This window comes from Leuresthes tenuis, unplaced genomic scaffold (genome assembly GCF_036924035.1).
Source record: "Leuresthes tenuis unplaced genomic scaffold, fLeuTen1.0.hap1 SCAF_3, whole genome shotgun sequence".
In the NCBI taxonomy this organism is placed as follows: domain Eukaryota; kingdom Metazoa; phylum Chordata; class Actinopteri; order Atheriniformes; family Atherinopsidae; genus Leuresthes; species Leuresthes tenuis.
Genome location: NW_027325357.1, coordinates 14,401,301 through 14,420,980, shown reverse-complemented (window position 1 = coordinate 14,420,980; position 19,680 = coordinate 14,401,301). Strand labels below are relative to the sequence as shown.

At 41.0% G+C, this 19,680-nt stretch overlaps 3 protein-coding genes across 5 annotated transcripts; 1 reads left to right on the top strand and 2 right to left on the bottom strand.

Moving 5' to 3' along the window:
• Positions 1-1,461: 1,461 nt before the first annotated feature.
• twf2 (twinfilin-2) lies at positions 1,462-9,545 on the bottom strand. Its single transcript, XM_072381960.1, has 8 exons — positions 9,219-9,545; positions 6,707-6,885; positions 5,033-5,128; positions 4,816-4,920; positions 4,346-4,471; positions 4,049-4,199; positions 2,453-2,574; positions 1,462-2,019 (listed from the first exon to the last, which is right to left on the bottom strand). The coding sequence occupies exons 1-8, from the start codon at positions 9,313-9,315 to the stop codon at positions 1,852-1,854; spliced, it is 1,044 nt and encodes a 347-aa protein (XP_072238061.1). The 5' UTR covers positions 9,316-9,545; the 3' UTR covers positions 1,462-1,851.
• Positions 9,546-10,437: 892 nt separating this feature from the next.
• wdr82 (WD repeat domain 82) lies at positions 10,438-14,779 on the bottom strand. Its single transcript, XM_072381961.1, has 9 exons — positions 14,372-14,779; positions 13,349-13,446; positions 12,826-12,892; positions 12,610-12,709; positions 12,333-12,449; positions 12,081-12,236; positions 11,862-11,931; positions 11,214-11,356; positions 10,438-10,619 (listed from the first exon to the last, which is right to left on the bottom strand). The coding sequence occupies exons 1-9, from the start codon at positions 14,530-14,532 to the stop codon at positions 10,590-10,592; spliced, it is 942 nt and encodes a 313-aa protein (XP_072238062.1). The 5' UTR covers positions 14,533-14,779; the 3' UTR covers positions 10,438-10,589.
• Positions 14,780-14,837: 58 nt separating this feature from the next.
• Positions 14,838-19,636, top strand: glyctk (glycerate kinase). 3 transcript variants are annotated; one of them, XR_011915183.1, is made up of 6 exons: positions 14,838-15,101; positions 16,785-17,171; positions 17,260-17,411; positions 17,491-17,666; positions 17,753-18,704; positions 18,737-19,636. XR_011915183.1 is itself a non-coding variant. In XM_072381959.1 (5 exons), the coding sequence occupies exons 2-5, from the start codon at positions 16,816-16,818 to the stop codon at positions 18,641-18,643; spliced, it is 1,575 nt and encodes a 524-aa protein (XP_072238060.1). In that variant the 5' UTR covers positions 16,170-16,281; positions 16,785-16,815; the 3' UTR covers positions 18,644-19,636. The 3 variants fall into 3 exon arrangements, 1 of the variants encoding a protein (XP_072238060.1); XR_011915182.1 differs by lacking the exon at positions 14,838-15,101 and adding an exon at positions 16,112-16,199; XM_072381959.1 differs by lacking the exon at positions 14,838-15,101 and adding an exon at positions 16,170-16,281 and having other exon boundaries at positions 17,753-19,636.
• Positions 19,637-19,680: the final 44 nt, after the last annotated feature.

Here is a 19,680-nt window from a genome sequence, read left to right as displayed (position 1 = left end):
AAATCTGAATATGTTACTTAGCAGTAACAGTGCCTGCAAAGATGTGCAAGTTACGCCTCGAACTAGGACAGACGTTGGTTTTTGATTTGCGTGCTGTTAACAGCTCAGAGGAAAAGGCGTCCATGGTTTCCAGGAAGACTTTCATTAAATTTTGATTTGATAAACCACAAGGGTGTTTTTCCACAGTGGTTTCCAGAAGTGTCCCAGTTCAGCTCCTGCAGTAATTTCCCCTACAAATTCATAACTGTTTCCTGAACAGCATGACTATTTAATACCGGTTTTCATCTCTGTCCCAGCTTGTGGATATCTCTCGCTTCTCAGAATCTTTTAATTATACAATATGGAGTAGATGATGGTAAATTATTGGCCAACTGTTTGTCTCAGACGGAACAAAACCCCTCCCCAACTTCTGAAAAACTCGCTGTGATGATCTTCCTTTCTTTTTCCACCCAATCATGTTGCTCATCTGCTGCCAATTACCTTAATTAGTTGCTTGTGAAGCTCTGCAAAAATGTTCCTTTTTTTTTTTTTTTTTACTTACCCAATAGTTTCTAAACTAGTTTATAGTATCAAATGAAAAAAAAAAAAAATACAGAAAGGAAAAAGTCATTGTATTATTTACATTTGAATCATCATTTCACAAATGGAGCTTAAGGCTCTATCATGCAGAGAAAAAGTCACATGTGAACATGTCCTACAGACTGAAAAGGGTGGTATATGCAGGTTTTGGAGCAAAATATGCTCCCATCAAGATGATGTCTTTTTCAGAAAAGGCCCTGCAAATTTTCAAGACAATGCTGAACCCCACACTGCGTCTATTACAACAGCATGGCCTCATTGTAGAAGGGTCCGGGTTCTGAGCTGACCTGCCTGCAGTCCAGTTAAAAGAAGAGGGGATGCTACACAGTGGTAAACATGTCTGTTTTCATTAACATTTTACACAGCGTCCCAACTTTTGGAACGGAGGTTGTAATCTATGTGTTTTGTTGAAGCATGTGGAAGACTCAGGATAATGTTTTTACAGATTCAGCTTTGAACTCAAGCTAGCCTAGGTGGCTGCAGCTTCACACAGACTCCAGTTGTTCTGTATTAACAACAGCATGTAGTTGTTAAGGAAACCAGTGAGAATCTCAATGTCACGCCATAGTTGCTTATTTTATACTCAGCACCCACTCAATACAGATCCCAGAGCTTCAGCTGACATTATTTTTATGTGATCAGTTTAATCACATAAAACTTCACAGTTTTTGACTAATATCTATCGTTAACTACTGTAGATGTGACGGTACAGCAGCTTGTCCTCCTCAATGGGACAGTAAATAAACATGTTGGATATTTTTAGACACACAAATACATATATCTGTGCCAAGAAGATCAAACACAACAGTATAAACAAAATTTTATTGGGAATTTCCTTTCATGTTGTTAACGTCGTACAAACATTGTTGATACAAAACTGAAACACTTGACTGTGCATTTACAGTGCATTTATTTTGAATTATTTTGTGTAACTGCAGATTGTAAATACAGCAGACCAGATTATTTTATTAGAGCTATAAGGCAATCTGTGTGCACTTCAGTCCGAGTCTTTTCTAAATGTCTCTACATGCATTTCCCTCATTTATCAGTGAATCATTATTACAAACTTGCCAAGAGAGACTGATTTATATATCAGCACATATTAACCAAAAATGCATTTGTTATATATCACAATTGTTTCAGTGCAGAAACATCAGATGAAAGGCATCATGGTGCTTGTTCATAGCGAACACATTACTAGCTGTGAGTAGAGAAATGGGGAGGAAAGCCATAAACTGCTGCCACTACTGCTGGAGATTTTTTTATCTGCCTCTAGCTGTTCTGTATGGCCTCTCCGGTCCCCTTAATAAGACGCTTATGTCCCCTTTTTCCTGCAGGGCCCCGGGGCTTTGCGAAGGCCTGTTTGTGGGCGTACTGCTTGGGATGGACCTCATCGTACAGAAATTCCTCTGTCAGTTCATCTCCATTGTCGATCTCCAACTGCACATAGATGCAAAAATAAAAACAGTCAAGGCAAGTGGACACAACATTTAGCATTCAGAATGCAGGTTTTTCTGTTCAAACCTATAAATAACTCTGACATTTATTAGTCAGCTTGCGGTTGCGCAAGTTTCACAGGGGATTTAAGTGGCATTGAGTTCAAGTCCGCTCAATGCCGTCACCACATGTTTCAGCTGTTTGGGTTTTTCTTTATTTGATATCGGATTAGTTTCAGTCTCTGGGAGTCAAGCCTCTCCATGCAACCTGAATTTTCTAAATTCTGGAAAAAAATCATGAATCCTGCACAGATTTAATTTCCCCCGCAAATTTTTTAAGCCGCTTTTAGAATCTCTCAAATATTCACCATGTGTGAAAAAACACACACCATCACCCCGACGTATTCAGTTGGGGCTCCTATCTAGCCATCTGTTACCTTTTTAGCTATTTCCAAATGGTAATCTTTCTCCACATCCTCCAGAAGTCGACTCTTGCAGCTGGAGTACAGCATCCGCTCCTTAATGCTGCAGCTGTATCCTGGCATGGAGTATATGAACACTGCAGACAGGAAAGCGTTATAAGAATTTTAAATATATATTTTAGAAGAACCAAGATCATTTTTAGTTGATTGAGTGATTAAAGGGTTTAAGAAAAAAGTATTCTCTTGCATAATGTTTTTCTTCACCTTGTTTCTACATATTTTGCTTACAAATGAATATGAAATAAGAAGAGAAGGAAAATCAATAAGTGGTGGACTTGCTCACAGTCCCTGTACACAGGGTAGCCATTTTCTGTGATGACACACGTTAAAAACATTGCATAATAAGTGGGGTTGCAACAGTTTGCTATGCAAATACAGCAAAGAGGCATTTCTGTACAATCCCATTTCAAAAGAAAACTGATATGCTGAGCAATGATTTGCGAATCATGTAAACCCTACATGTAACATATGTTTTCATGATGAATTTAAGGAGCAAACAAAATGTTGGGACGGAGCTAAAAAGAAGAAGGTTGTGTGATAAGTAGAAAACATAAAACAAAGCCAAAACCAGTATATTTGTACAACTTTTTAGGCTTGATGTTTCTCAACTTTAAATTGCAAACTTAAAGTGAGGTGAAAGACTTTAGGGTCCATGATGAAATGTAAAGATTTCTCTTTTCTAAAGAGACAAAACTGAAACCGATGCTAAATTCTTTGGTCTCTTGACCCTGCACCACACTGAAAACAGACATGCTTCTGTAGAGGAAAGTCACTGCACGAGTTCAGGAACACGTTTGGAAACATCCGTCACAGCGAACAGTTTGTCACTGGGTCCGCAAATGATATGAGGGTGCATTTGTGTAGACTTTGTGGGAAAGTGGGTAAATCAGTGAACGCAAAGTTGATGCTGAATGATATTGACAGGTTTTGGAGCAACATTTGATGTCATTCGATGTCTTTTTCATGGAAGGCCTTGTTTGTTTTAGAAATAACAATGCAAACCCACTTTCATTGCATTTTGCAACAGCATGACTATGTAGTAAGAGTCTAGGTGATCAGCATGCCTGTTCCAGAAATGTCACCAAAGAAAACATTTGTCACATTATATCCATCCATCAATCCATTTTTTATACCGGCTTAAACCAATTCAGGGTCGTGGAGGGGCTGAAGCCTGTCACAGCTGCCATTGGGCAAGAGGCTGAGTACACCCTGGACAGGTCGTCTGTCACATTATATGATAAAAGAACATTTAAAAAGAGGCTCCAAACTGTTGAGCAGCTGAATATCCTATATCCGACAAACAAGGAGAAATATTTCACTTTCAACACTGCAGCAAGTAGTCTCCTCAGTTACCAAATACCGAGTGAGTGTTGACGCAATGCATGCTGCAAAGAAGCTGTTTTACAATGAGGAAAACAATTCTTTTAGAAACGGCATTGTAGCTGATCTGAGATTATCTCTAAGTGCTGTGTTCCAGGAGTGCAGATAGACTCGTAGACCTTGTACAACTATAAAAACAGGATCATGACCATACAAGGCTCAGTATCATACCGACAGATTCCAGGTAGTCTCCTTCATGGGAGTGCTTGTAAAGGAGGAAGTGGTATCTGGGAGTGTCTTTGGGAACCCTGCAGGGTAAATCTCTGGTTTCTGTTGGGTTTGCGTGGACCAGCTCAATTGTCTCCTTTTCTACATCCAGCCTCTGAAACACAAAATGAAGTCGACGACATTAATACTTTAGTTGCCAAGCTGCTCCTGGTGTTGGTTTTATTGCAGCTGAAAGCCTGAGGCTGGAACATCAGAGCCTCTCTCAGGTTTTTCAGCAACCCTCATTTTTATCAAGCTCACCAGCTGCACATAGTTGACTCGTTTTTGGGAAAGTTGCTGTAAGGCTCTTTTGGCTGTCTCCTGCAGGGGAAATGCGAGGCCCTGAAGTGTCTGGTGCTTACTCTCCACACTGATCTCTGTCTTCACCTGCAGGGGGCAGCAAGCAGACACATTCTATCGTCTGTCACTTTAAACCTCTAAAGGAAAATCCATTATGACTTTATTGGGATTATAAAGCTTTCTCCATGCATAATGGGTGTTATCCCTTTGTTCTACATTGAATATACAAATGAAGCAATCATCAACCTACCTGTTTAACCTGACCCTGCAAAGGCGAGCACAATCAAGTTACTCTTCAAGTAAAACGAGATATATATGGAAGACAAAAGCAGAGCTCAGCAAGTGTTACAAAAAAAGAAAAAAGGAACCAGCTCACATACAAAGCTATGCGCAGCAATGACGCCACCCCTGAGGGCATGCTGACCTCTCACCTCTGTGATTTTGATCCGCAGTAGCTCCTGCTCAGCTAATGTGAGCGGAGCCGGACCCGAGCAGGATGACACATGACGCTGGTAGCCCTGCAAGCAGATGTCCTCCTGGTGTTGCAAGCAGAACAAGAGACCTTTTACAAGCGCCACTAAAGCATGTCATCACAGCTGATAAGACAGTTTGTCATTATGGTGAGTGGTGAATTTAGATGGTTTTGACCTCTGCAGTGCCAAACAACTCATATTTCACGTGGCCACCACCAAACTCTTTCTTCACTGTGGCACGGGTGGCGGCGTACAGCATCTTCTGTTTCACCTGCAGACATCACAGAGGACAGTGTGTGAACCGTTACATTTCTCCATGAAGACTTCAATACAATTTTGATTTAAAAAAGAAATATGCAACGCTTTAAAATAATTTGATTTCAATTTAGTTTCATATAATTAGTTGCAGGCTCTCATCCTGTTTTCGTCTGGAACTCTGTATAAGCATCTGTCTCTCTAATGTCTTACAACATTATGCAGATGTGTTACTACATGTTGATATAACTGATTTAAGGAAGAAAATCCTGAACTACAAATGTCTTTTCAGGCCTCCAGGAACAGTGTCTTCTGTTGGAAATAAGTGCCCTCTTTGTATGGATTCCCTAACTTTGCAGGCCTTTAACATGCACAACAAATCTATAAGATATGTTGGTGTCGATTTTCAGTCATCCAGCTAATGGAAATCCATGGTTTCAAGAACCAACAAAAAGAAGTCCAGCTGTTCTTATTCAAGTCTTAAGGAGGTTGCCTTGAAGCGGGAGACTTGAGTTGGAGACCACCTGTGGGACTGCTGTTTTCCCACTTTCATCACAGGTCACCCCACTATTTTTTCTTAGACATTAAAAGTAGTTTGTTAAGGTTATGGAAACATCATAGTTTGGCTTTTTTTTTTTTTTTGCCAATTTTTACCAGTTGGGAAATATCCTGCTTGTGGTGCTCCTGCATGCTGTGACACAAAGGGGTCCCGCCCAAGTGCCGGTAAGTTAGGATTTGTGAGTAAGAATGGGTCACCTTTTAATAGCACTACAAGCTCAAAACAAGCATGGAGCTGTACTTTGAACATACCAACACAACAGTGATGTGTTCACTGATGGAGTTTGAACAGTACTGTGTGTCTGACTGACTTAATGAGGAATAAACTGACAGAAGCGATAACATTTCATCGCTGCAGCTATCGTCCCTTTTTTTGTTGCATTTTGAGGTTGGTGTTGGTGAGGTTCCTCTCACTTTCCAAGTCAGAAATCCATCTAACCCCTAACCCAACATCCAGCTGATTTTTCAGACTGGCAACTGGGAATGAGAGAGTCCTACTCCCCTAGTTACAATAGAATGCAACATCCTGCTGCTTCCACTCCAATCACAATAGCTGCGTTTAAGTCTCGTTGGAAATATCACTTTCTTAATTATAGATAAACATGTTGATTCATTTTTATTTTTTTCAATTTAGTGTGTCATTTCCCACAAGTTCTAAGCACAGTGACACAAGATTTGCAAGAAGTTTAAAGTTTAAAGAGCCCCAATGTGTAACTTTTACTTATCTGTAAAGAATCATTTCACTAGGAGCCTGTGCTCCTCTAATCCCAACCCTGGATCCGTCTGTTATTTGTGTAAATTTCTTTTACCAAAAGACTGAAGGGCACAATACACTGGACAAAGTGCAGGATTTTTTTGTTCTCGTAGATGCTCAGGTGGAGTAAAAGTCAGGATACTCGTCCCCTTACTGTAAAGTAACACAATGCTCAGGAGTGTTGCATTTTTAATGTCTTGATTAAATGTGTGAATTTGCCACATATGTCTACTGAAACAAATGTGTCTTATTAGTGGTTTAATTAAAAGTGCTATGTCTTACTGGAGACTGATCAGGAGACCACGAGATGAAGATCCACTCGTAGCCCAGTGCATTCTGGGAGTCGAGGCGGTACAGAACGTAGCAGGGCTCCTGGTCGTCCAGCAGAGGAAGCAGGAAGTGATCATAATCCTGGTCCCAGCTGTGTTTCGGCTCTCTGTAGGCCCCCAGCACCAGCTGCTCTGAAAATCAAACCATTTCTCATCACATACCTCAGAACCACACACACAAACATATATGTATATATATATATATATGTATATGTAGCATGCTGTTTATGTACATTATTCAAACACATAATACTTTAGTTTGCACTCATGTTCAGGCAACAATGTTGTCTTCTCAAATTTTCTCTTATTGTTTTTTATTCAATTTCCTTCAGATGGAATTAAATTTTCTTTGGTATTCATGTAATTACAGAAACCATTTAACATGGCAGAAAAAACACAAACATTAAAATGCACAAAACATTGTGGCAGAAAACAGTGAAACACAGCAAATAATGTTTTTCCAAGTAACAGACTAAATGTGTACTTATTCTAGTATTCTCAACAACTAATTTCCAAGTTTTTACTACAAATGCCTCATAGATGAACTAATTTAACGGAAATACAATTATTTCCTCTCTTCTTTACCATAAACATTCTTTCTTAAAAGGATTTCCTCCCATATCATCATTGTTGACACTTTAGATTAGTAATTCAATTTGTCATTTGCTTATAAAATGATCCGCTCGTCACTTTGATAGTTTATTACACAAACAGTTTCCATTCTTCAAACTTCATTATAACTTGATTTGTTGTATTCTCTCTGAACGGCCTCTTCCTATACAGTCACCGAAGTAAAGTTCGCCTGAGGCCTCAGTCGCTGGGATGAAAGAAAAAAGGCTAACTTCTTACTCAACAATAGTCCTGAATTATTTTCTGACTCCATCAAATTTCTTAGTGGTGCTGGAAAACTCACAGAAAACACTCAAATAAACCTAAAGTCTGATGCCCTTGTGGGGTGCAGGGGTTTTCCCCCGTCATCTTTAGGCATGTTGCTATTCTGAGCCACAACACATTCCAGCTCTGCACGCACATACTTTCCATTAGCTATTCTCTCCCATCTTTATAGGCCTCTCCTAGTACGAAACTGCAAGCTAACCATCCGCCTTAGGTGCAGTCGTTTCTCCTTCAAGTTTAAACCTGGAATCAGGAGAAGTGAGCTACCGGGAAGAGTTGGGTGAATGCAATCCGAGTGGCGGTGATGAAATCGGCTTCAATGATCTTGTTTCTCACCATGTCATGTCACATGTTGGTTAAAATAGCCGAGTGGTGGCTGCAGAGATTAAAGAGCATGGCGGGCAGATTTGGGTATGGATGTCACAGTGCTGGAGAGCCGCTCCAGCAATGATTCTGTCAATCCAGAGCAATCGCATTGTCTGAACCGCATCAGGGGTCAGTGAGTGTCTCTGAGCCCCTTAAAGTTTCATGTTTATCTCATTTTCAGAGGTACCTGTGTCCTTAGTGCTTTATCCTTTTCAGAAAGTCTTTGAGTTGTGTTGCCTCAGTCAGTCAATGGGAAGCTATTCCCCCTTTTACACATTTGAATTCATCATCTTAATGTGAGACTATTCAAATTGAATACCGAATGGTGTTTAAAACTCACATAATGTTTAAAGGTTCATGAACATACATCCTCACACAGTCTGCTGTGTCTCAGTCCCAAATATATGAGACCAAACATTTCATGCGATAGCCGCGGTTCATAAAGATAGCCCCAAAAGAAGTCCCAGAATGCATCTGCCATTATTCATATTACAGCCTGGGGTTGTTCAGACACCAAAACAAGATGTAAACACCTCATGAACATTTCAGTCCACCTCCACAGTCTGTTACCTAGAGAGCGATTGCCTCACTGAGCATTTTCCACAAGCTGCTCAGCTGACCCACCGACAGCTGCCTATACATGAGACAAACACTCTAAATTGTTTTTTGTTGTTGAGAACAACAGTCAGCTTATATTTCCACAACTCAAACTCTGTAGCTCGAAGGATGTGATCAACCAAACTCGAGGGTTTTAGGCCTCTTATAGTTCAGGCACCAGTGAAGTATCCGCTTTTCTGGAGCTTTAAAAATGTTTCCAGATTTTGTTACGATTCCTTTGACCACCTGGACGAATATTCAGTTTTAAAACCTGTACTTTAGGGCCTTTAAAAATGAGTTGGGACCCTAAATTAATCCCTTTATGATGTAAACAACTTGTGAGTTAATTTACTTCAGTAAGAACAAGTCGATTAATCTTCTGCCTGATTTTTTGGTTTCTTGTTTCCTGCTAAAACACCAAAACTTCCTTCTTTCAGTTTGTACTTTATTCATTAAAAATGGAATAGTAATAATTATGATGATAAAAAAAAAACTCTTAACAAGTCTCTCAGCCGACTTTCAGAGCATTTATCCCTCCAATTTACACGGCACGAGCCCTCTGTGGACCAGCTCGTGACTGTTGAGAGCTCTCTTCTCTGCTCACTCACCGTCTTCGATGCACACCTTGATGAGGCGCACTGCTCCACCTCTTGCCCTGGCCAGAAACTGCCTCAGCTGTGGCGTCACCACCAGTGCGAGAAACATGGCGGGTCAACGGTGTCTTCCTCCCGCCGGGGTCTTCAGCAGGGGTGTCCGCGGACGAAGATGAAGAAGTGGGCAGAACTGGAGCTCCGAAAGGGCCAAAATATCCAGTGTCAAGTCAAGAGATGACCTAAGTACAACCTAAAAGTGTCCTTTACTTCACGGTAATGACCACGGATGCCGTACCGACTGCTGAGGAGGTTTGCTGAGTGGGTCGTGATTCGGTCAGAGTGTGTGACGGTGTGAGAAGGGACATTGCTCAAGTAACTGGGACAGTATCATGTGCACACAGAGAGGGAACCTGATCACCACTCGCCCAAATTTAGAACTGTCGGGGCCGGGGTGGTGGCCTGTGAAGAGCCCATCACACAGCAGGAGAGCATGACCTACAGACCCCTTTATACCAATGTGTGACTTGTTAAGGACTTGCAATTACAAAAAGAATTTAAAAGCGTTGCAGCGCTGCAAGCAAGCCACTGGTTGGATTTGACTTTTCATGTAAAATGCAGCTCTGTATTATTCAAATTAACTGCATTTGCCCTCCACCTGGGACCCTTTTGATAAGTCAACTGCTCTGACTTGTAAATCACTTTGAGTGGGGGGGAGGGGGGGTTGTTTTAATAGTTACTGCACTGGAAACTTTCACCCAACGTATTAAACCCTGAACTTCATGTGACAACTATGATGGCCAACAGATTGTGTAAGATGTTTTTTGTTGTCATAAAAACACCTGGTCATACTGACGGGATTTTCCCCAGTCTCAGCGAAGGAAAGCTCAAAAACAGAGAGCTGGGGGTTAAAAATAACTCTAGCATCAAATTAGGGGTATTTGCTAAGTTCATAACCCTGAAGGTCAGTATCACCAAAGGAAACTCCTATATACAGTCAACACACACACACAGGATACCTTGTATTACTCTGCAAACCTTGATAATAATGCTACACATGAAGAAAATTCTTCTTTGTGTATTTAAAAATGAGTTCAGCTGAAACATCAGAGTGAATTATAGACTTTTATCCCGTGGTTGAAAAAAACAAAACAAAAAAAAAAAACAATCTGACTGGAATTATTGGCTCAAATACACAATGATGGGTCCAAACCAGCTTCTTACAAAGAAAATTTTTTAATGTTAAATAGAAATATAAAAAAAACAATAGACAAGTTATCCGTTCCTGACAAATCCTTATTTACAATTTTATCTCGACTTTCCACCCGACTCAGCTGACCCCTGCTGGTCCGCTGCTCCAACAGACACCGCCGCTTCACTTTCTCGTCATCAGTCATCGATGGTGGGGAGCCAGAATGCCTGAGAGATGAACAACATGACGACTTTGGGTCACATTTCAGCCTCGTTTAGTTGAAAACCATTAACAAAACTGAGCCGTAAGTCCATGTCACAACATTCATTTTCATTTTCATTCAAGTTCTTTTTTGGGGACTACGGCTAATGATTTAATTTTAAATTAACACTAGAGAATTTGGGAGAAATTTGGAAAGAAAATGATAAATAATTTGCTCTGTGGCTCCCCCTACAGGTGTGGGATGTAACATCTACCATAAAAACAAATCTGAGTGTGAGCTCAACTGTCAAGTGACTGTAAAGCAAACGTGGTGCGGGCCTGGAAACTATTGAACTGTGGTATTTCAGCCTCCTGGTGCTCTTATGGTATTTTCAATGTGTTTAACAAAAGTCAGCGAACTTCAAAATGAGTCAGAGGCACATAGTTTTAACCTTCTCTTGAGTTGTTTTACTTCTGGTATTCTGCAAACACAGCCACTATCTCTTGTTTAAAAAAAAGGTCTAATTAATGAATTCCTTCCTCTGAAAAGAATCCTCGGAGACAAAGCTGGACAGTTCTTTAGGAACGAGCTTCCTCCGCTCACAGTCGCTCTCACTCACCATGTTGGAGCAGGCGCTGGCAAACGTCATGAATTTGGGGTTGAACTGCAGACAGGTAATGGGGCCCGTGTGCTTCCCGTCTAATAATGCCACCTTCATGCCACTCTCTGCGTTCCATACATGAATCTTTCCATCCTCAGAGCCTGAAATATATCAAACATTTAATGAGAACATCAGCACGACGTATCTATTTCCAAATGGCTTATTTCGTCAAAAGCTGGGCAGCCTTCGGTCAACAGTGAGCACAGAATCCTCGTCTTTATCTGCTAAATGTTTGGCCTGAAATATCACAAGAACAACAGAGTTGTGGAAGTCCCACCATCTACCTGCGGCTGTCATGACTTCCTTTAAGACTGCACAAACCAAACTGGGGCCTCCGACCGGCCAATAAAAGCCATTAGCTAAATTCTGCTCCGTATCAGTGTGCTTGGATCTCTTTTCAAAATGAATTCCATCATAAAGCATTTATCAGGCCTCAAAGAAAGGTTATCTCAGGCACGAACAATTACAATCCCAGGAATGCTTAAACATGACCTTAAATCAACTGAGTGTGTGTGTGTGTGTGTTCCCTTAATGTCTGTCATAAAACATAAACTTTATGAAGTTCTAACTTCAAACTAACAACAAAGCACAAGTCGTAAAACTTACCGATCATTACAAACTGAGAATCAGGAGTGAAAGAAGCCTCTAGTGTCACCCCCTTACTGTTGTTGTAGCCCTGTGGGTAAATAAACAGCAGCAGCAGTGAGCTAAAAAGCACTGACATTGATAGTTTCCTTGTTGGTAGAAAATCGGTAAAAGCAATTAAACTGAAAAGTTTTTATTTGTACTGTCATTTCTCACAGTTCCACACTTTGTGTCACTCACCCCAAAGGAATGGAGCACAGCACCCTTAAATGCATCCAGGATGCGAAGGGCTCCTCCATTAGTAGAAAGAAGAATGAGTTTTCCATCGTTACTAAACTTGAGTCCTGTCCACTCACACGTCCGGTCATACTGAAGCTTGAAGGTTGCAAAGGGACCCTGTTGACACGTAAGATCATGACTCTTTTCATTTCATTATCGTGACTTTATTTGCATTCATTTGAATACGTGAAACCTGTCTCACATGTAACATACCTTATCAAATGACCGCAGATCATAGAGTTTAACCATCTCCGAATTTATTCCAGCTGCAAAAATCAGACCCTCTGGATCAAAAGAGCACACTGGCTTCCCCTGCAGGTGCATCAAGCCCTACAGTTTACAGACAGGACAGTCGGTATAAATCGTCTTCCAACACCACCATCATAGTATAACTTCCATAAAAGTGCAACACCAAAGAGAGTTCATCAAATTAAAATAGAAAAGATTTGGAGTGTCGCTTCTGTCAAATCGTATAAACTTAAATACTCACCTGACAGTTGGGTGACCGCAGATCCCACAGTCTGATGGTTTTATCTAATGAGCCAGAAATAAATGTGTCATCCACAGGAGACATGGACAGAGATGTCACTCTGGTCACAACACACACAGAAAAAAAAACAACAACATGAGAACAGAGAAACTTCAAACATTACACACTAAATAAAATCAGGGTACACAGACATAGCAGCTCATATCAGTCCCTCACCTTTTGTTGTGTCCAGGAAAGTACCGAATGTATTTGTTGTCATGAAGGGACAAGTATCTGATGGTATCTTCAAGGAGAAGAGCGGCACCGTTAAACTGAGGTAAATAACAATTTGTCATACAAACTATCGGACAGCAGGGGGAAAAAAAAATAAAAAAAACAAGCCAGCATCAACGCGGCGAGTTGTTCACGGACAGGTCAGAGGAGTGCACTCAGCCGTGGGCAAGGCAGTCACTTGTACAGTTAGCTCCTGTATGGGGCAGAATCACAGACCCTCAAACTGTACAAACAACTACCTCAGACCACAGTGAGCAGTGTGACCTCCTGTGATGCAGCAGCCGCTCTCAGGTGTTTAAAATACAGTCTACATTAGATCACTGACTCTACAATCAAGCCAACAAAACATGACACTATCCTGAAGAAACATACAGTAAGAGAAGGTAGAATCTGCAAATTCAACTCGTATTTTTGTCTATATTAGACCGAATTCAATTGAAAACCTATTGTGTACACACATACATACCATCGATTTTGTTGGAACTGTAGACCACTGTGTTTGCAGCATGCGTGTACCTGATCAGATCCACTCCATACTTTTTACTGTAGAGTGTCCTCTTGGGTCTGCAACAAACATAGATGATGGGGAGGGTGGATGAGACATTTAAATCAAAGGATATTAGCCCGTTCTGAAAAAGAATAAAACTGTCTTTTGAAAATCATCACTGGCCATTCATCCAAAATACTTTTCAGGTTTCTTAATCCCACCATTTATTCTAGACAGGCAGCATTGTTGGTGCAAATCCAACAAATTAAACCAAGTTAAATCGATACCTCGACTTCATCCAACTTTAAACTAGAACAAATCCACATAAATGCTTTGCAACCATATCCACAACCTGAAAGATGACAGATGCTCTCTGAAATGTTGTTGGTCGAATATTAGACGCTAAGCATTTTCTGATGGACAGTGGCTGAGATTTCATCAAAGCAGAATTAACACATTAAGCTTGAATAATTGCAATATATATATGACAGACCAAACAAAGAACCAGTCCAGTTGGAATTAATTCAGATTCAGGCGCTTATCTCTGCGTGAAATATTCACGTACCAAATACTAAAAGACTTTCAATGGCTGAAGGTCACCAATTAAGAGTAAAATAAGTGCAAACATCATTAATAGATCGAGTGTGTATTTATGTATGCACTGCAAATATTTTTTTTTAGCTAGGGAGGAAAAAAACAAACAAAAAAAACCTCCCATATATGAACACATTTCAAGGTTCAGGTTTTTCACAACTCACAAATATAACCTCCACCTCCATCATTTGGGAGTAAGCATACTTTCCAGTACACAAAATACTTATTATTTACTGGTACATCAGTTTAGACACCATAAAGCCACAGAATCAATGTTGCAGCAGTTTTCAAACAGCACGCACACGTCTTTAATATGTCATATATTACTGCTGTGCACTACGCTGCCGCAGGCCTCGTTAGCTAGTATAACAAGCTGCGAACGTCAGAAATCACAGAAACTGCCCTTACTTTCCCTCTTGGCAGTCATATAAGACTAATGAGTCGTCATCACTGCTGGAAATGATAGTTTCTCCGTTTGAACTGAAATCGAAGCAATTAATTTTGTCTGAGTTCTCCCGAAAGACCTTAGCAACCCTGAAGCTCCGTAGCACATTGTCCGTTAGCTTCATGTTGGCCTGTCTGTATCTGAGGGGAAGCAGGCCCTCGTTTTGCTTAAAATCAGCTTATAGATGTCACGCTTGGCAGTTGGAGCGGGAATACGAGCTACCGCGGAGCTAAGATGTATTCATAAACAATATATAGTTCAAAAACTGCGACGAAATCCCGCCTGTAGTACTATTACTACTCGGTAGTAAGGAGGGAAGGAAAAGCACCGCCTTCGCCACGTCGGTGACGCACATACGATCACCTGATACGCGCAGCACACGCAAACCACGAGATATGTAGATATATCGCGAGAGTTATGTAGTGTCAAAAATATAAACAACGTAAATCTTCATGAACAAAATAACATTACTCTGCCCTTCTTTAAACCAGTATTTCTAAAGAAATAAAAAGTCTGACATATTCGGATCCAACACGCCATCAGCACTACCTCTCCTATGTAACAGCCTGCGTTATATTGTTAGAGAGCACGTTTCTGCCAGGTTCTAGTCTTTGCTCCCGCAGCAAAATGAGCACAAGTGGTGTGTGGAGGAAGTTCCAGCAGGATTTTGCCCCACAGAAACGACAGTTTGAGGTATGAGCCGATTTTTTTTTACCGTTTTATTTGCAGTTCTGACGAACGTATGTTAAATTCAACCTCACGCAACGCAACAACAAACTGGGGTTGGGACGGAATTCGATTCAAGTTTATTTCGTGTCATGTTAACAAGATGTATGATCAAAAACCTTCACAAGGCATAACTTGATGAAAATGACAAGAAAACAAATTATTTACATTTTCAGACTGAAGGAGAACAAGATTATCAAATATGATTATTGTAGTCCTGTGGCAAGAGTGATGATCAACATGGATACATATAAAACTTTATTAGAATATCCATATAATGGAGTTTCACTTGTAGGCTCATCAAATAAATAAATCATGCCTTAATAATTTCCATACTTAATCTTATTCATATAAGAAACATATAAAACAGCTATAAAGGAGACATAACTGAGTTGCAGTACAATGATCTCATATACAGCCACTTTATCTGTATGACACTAATGGATTCTTCTTAAGTTGATCGTTTGAAATACTTTTTATCTCCTGGATGATCAAAATTTCTTATCATCTACCCTAAATCATAAATTGTCATACGGTTTTTCTGTGTTATCGTTGTAGTGGTACACAAGACAGATTCCAAAAAGCTGTGACTCACACATCAATCTACAGACTCAAAGGCCTATCTGTCATAGTTGAGATAAGGATACTGGCTACCAAAAACAAACAATTCATGGACATGTTTAGCTTTCAAATGGACTATGAATGTTTTTCTAACCACGCTACTATATGAATGGCACCACAGTCTGTCAGAAACTCATTAAATTCACTTCTTTGTTCAAATACCACTGAACTAACTTCTGGGATCACAGAGTCCATATTATCATTATGACTGTTATTTTAAATTCACCAAGAGAGCGTAGGGAAAGGAAAAGAGACAAATGCACACCTTGGTGAAAGGGCCTCATTGGCATGGCCTGTGATCCTTTCAAATTAATAATTAAACGCAGTGCAAACAACTCCACAGAATGTTTGGTCAGATTTTTTGCTTCACCGCTGAACTAGAACACACAAAACAGGCTCCCACAGGAATCTGCAGGCTTTAAACCCCATTCACAACCGTCACAGGTAGGCACCCTTAAGAGTCTTCAGAAAACACAGTTTTAGAAGTAAATGTGTCAGCTGACTTTGGACTGATCAAGGCAAAGCTGTACAGATTCGGTTGATTTAAGTGCAGCCGAAGTGACTTGATGTCTTGGACTTTTTCAGCATTCAAAAGTAAACTTGTAATTTGAGAAATTTCAGAAACTATTTGTTCGTGGTGGTCACAACACCAAACAGATTTCCTCACAAGGATTACCTGAGCTTTTAATCAGTGCAGTGACTGGACACCGTGCACAAGTGGAAATTTGCTTACATGCATGTATAAGTGTTCTTCAGGCACTGTTCTGACAGTGTGGAAGCAACTCTGCTTTACCTTTTTATTTATTTTAAAAGGTAAGTGTGTACAGTAATGAAAATAATGAATGAATATACAAAATCCACTTAATATTTACTTAAGACACATAAGCAACCTAACTGTAGAATGTCTGACCTTTCCTTTTTTTTTTCTTTAGCATATAATGGGTGCACTATAATTTTTGTCTTTCTTAATTAACAAGTTTTTAACTGTGGTTACAACATGACTTAATTTACCTCTCCTTTATCTCTCAGGAGATTTCTGCTCCAGCACACTGAAAAGTCAATGGCCCGTGTCCTTTCCCTGCTCTGGCCTAAACCTTTCCTGGCCCTCGTGGGGAGGCTAAAACCTGCATTGTGCACAATGTCAATGGACTCGCGGGCACGGGAAATCTTCGCGACAGCAGTGGAAGCTGTGCAGCCCAACACCGTGGTCCGGAAGAGCATAGAACGCAAAGACGACTCCATCATTATAGACGGTCGCAAGTTCACACTCAAACACAACCTGCACTTGGTGGGCTTTGGGAAAGCTGTTCTAGGAATGGCTGCTGAGGTAGAGAGGATTATGGGTGATCATTTAGTGAAAGGAGTCATAAGTGTGCCACATGGGATTCAGCAGACATTGCAGCAGCATGGAAAAGGGTGAGCACATACCTTAAGAAGTGAACAACCTGAAGTATCAAGCAGAAAAGATTATTAAGGTTAAATCATTCTGTTATTTCCATCACAGCAATCTGCTGCTAAAAGAAAACAGTCAAATCAAAGTAATGGAGGGAGCCAAACACAACTTACCCGACGATGATGCCCAGAGGGCAGCTGAGGGGATCAAGCAGTTAGCCAGTGAACTGACAGAAAAAGACTTGCTCCTTGTGCTGATTTCAGGTAACAGCACTCAATTCGTTTTCTACCAATGATACCGTAAGTTGTAAAATCCAACAGCAGGTGGTTCATCTCTGTTTAGGTGGAGGCTCTGCTCTGTTACCTGCACCAATCCCACCAATCTCCTTGCAAGAGAAGCTAGAGATTACTCGCAGACTTGCAGCTGCTGGTGCCACTATTCAGGAGCTGAACACTGTACGTCGAGCTCTCTCTTTCTTGAAGGGTGGAGGACTCGCACACTACGCCCACCCCGCACAGGTAAAAGATGGTGATACTTTTAAACGGCTATTCATTGGAGGGAGGTCATGTCCCTGAACGTCACTTCTCTCATCATTTCTTCACAGGTGGTTGCGCTGATACTGTCGGACGTAATTGGGGACCCACTTGACTTGATAGCCAGTGGGCCCACGGTGAAGAGCGAAGTGTGGCCTGAGGAAATTCTGTCCATCCTTGAACGTTACAAGCTCCTGAACTCAGTGCCAACTTCGGTGAAGGGCGTCATCTCGAGACAGAGTCCTCGGTGGAAAGAGACTAAGGACGAATCCGATACATCGGGACACGTTCTTAATGTTGTGATTGGCTCGAACAGCGTTGCTCTTCAGTGTGCTGGCCGCCGTGCTCGAGAGTTGGGTTTCCGACCCGTTGTCCTCTCACCTGGAGTGTGTGGCGACGTGAGGTCTGTCTCCAGACTTTATGGTCTGCTGGCTCGTTTTGCCTGTTCTCGAGAGGAACCTCCTCCTGAGCTTGCCGCCGAGGTGCTGCGGCTCGGGCCGGAAGTCGGTGTGGAGAGCTGGGACCTGTGCCGCACCATGCAGGTCTTGGATGAGGGGCGTACAGAGGGATGGGGCGCCACGTGTCTGTTGGCTGGAGGGGAGCCCACTGTGGAGCTGACGGGCAAAGGTCGAGGTGGTCGAAACCAGGAGCTGGCTCTGCGAGTGGGACTGGAGCTGAGAGGCCTGAAGCTTCCACCCAACGGTCCGGCGTTCCTGAGTGGTGGCACCGATGGTCAGGATGGACCCACTGAGGCAGCGGGGGCCATCACCGATGGGGGGCTGCATGATGAAGCCCAAGCACAGGGGCTGGACATTGACAACTTCCTCATCAATAATGATTCTTATACATTTTTTTCTCGTCTCTCTGCTGGACAACGTTTACTCGTACCTGGCTTAACCTGCACAAATGTCATGGATGTACATATGCTACTTATTCCTGCAATTCCCATTGAAATAAGATGACTTGAAAGCTGAAAAAAATAAAACAGTTGGAATTCAACTCATATACACAAGTGTTTGAATTGTAAAACTACTTGAAAGCACATTTCAGTATAGCTACATTAGATTTTGATAACGTAGACATTGGAGGTTGAATTTAAAAACCGATGCATATCAGTAATACCTTTTTTCAGTACAGTAGCATGAATATTAAACTGCTGACTTGCTAAAATATTTAATTTAATTCTTAATAATAATAATAAAACGTTTAGTTTTTTTTTAACAGCATTGCTTTAAAAATGAGAAACGCCTGATTTCAGTATTTTGAATTACAATGCGTACAATATCTGTCAAGCCATTTCAACCTAACTGGCACAGCTCTATTACACTGTGCTACATTATCATGTATTGTGACGGTAATCTAATGTGTTAGTTTCACAAGCTAGCATTACATTTTTTATTTTCGTTGTGGCAGTTGGGGGGGGGGGGGGGGGGGGGGGCTACTGTTTCCCTGTAGTTTATGTTCATTTCTTGCAGCAAACCCAACAGCTTCCCAGTAGGTCTGGTGTGGTTCTGCTGAGACGCAGTACAGCCAAAACATACTGCCCTCCTCCCCCTCTTAATATATAATACATGGTATGCTGGTAACAGCACCACCTAAATTGATATTCAGCACCTTCAGTGTTGCCTTGTATTCATATCTAAACGTTTCCTTCAGAACAAATTAATAATAAAATGGTTTGATATTTGTCACAAAAATCTATTTTACAGTTTCTGGACCTTCCTCCTGTAGACTTCAGGTTTGTCACAGTAAGTTGGGTGAATGTGGTTGTGTATTCTTGAGTTATTTCTTTCTACTCTACTCCACACAGGAATTTGTGGTGGTTTTAGAAATAAAATAAATGCAATAGATCCATGAAAAAGTCAAAGTAGTGCAGATACAGTGTCTCCTGTTAAAAGAATGGCAATGGGACATGACACATAGTGGTTGTGAATAATAAATAAATAAACATGGGCAATAAGATGTCAAGTGCTTTTATGTGTATATTTTACATTGAATA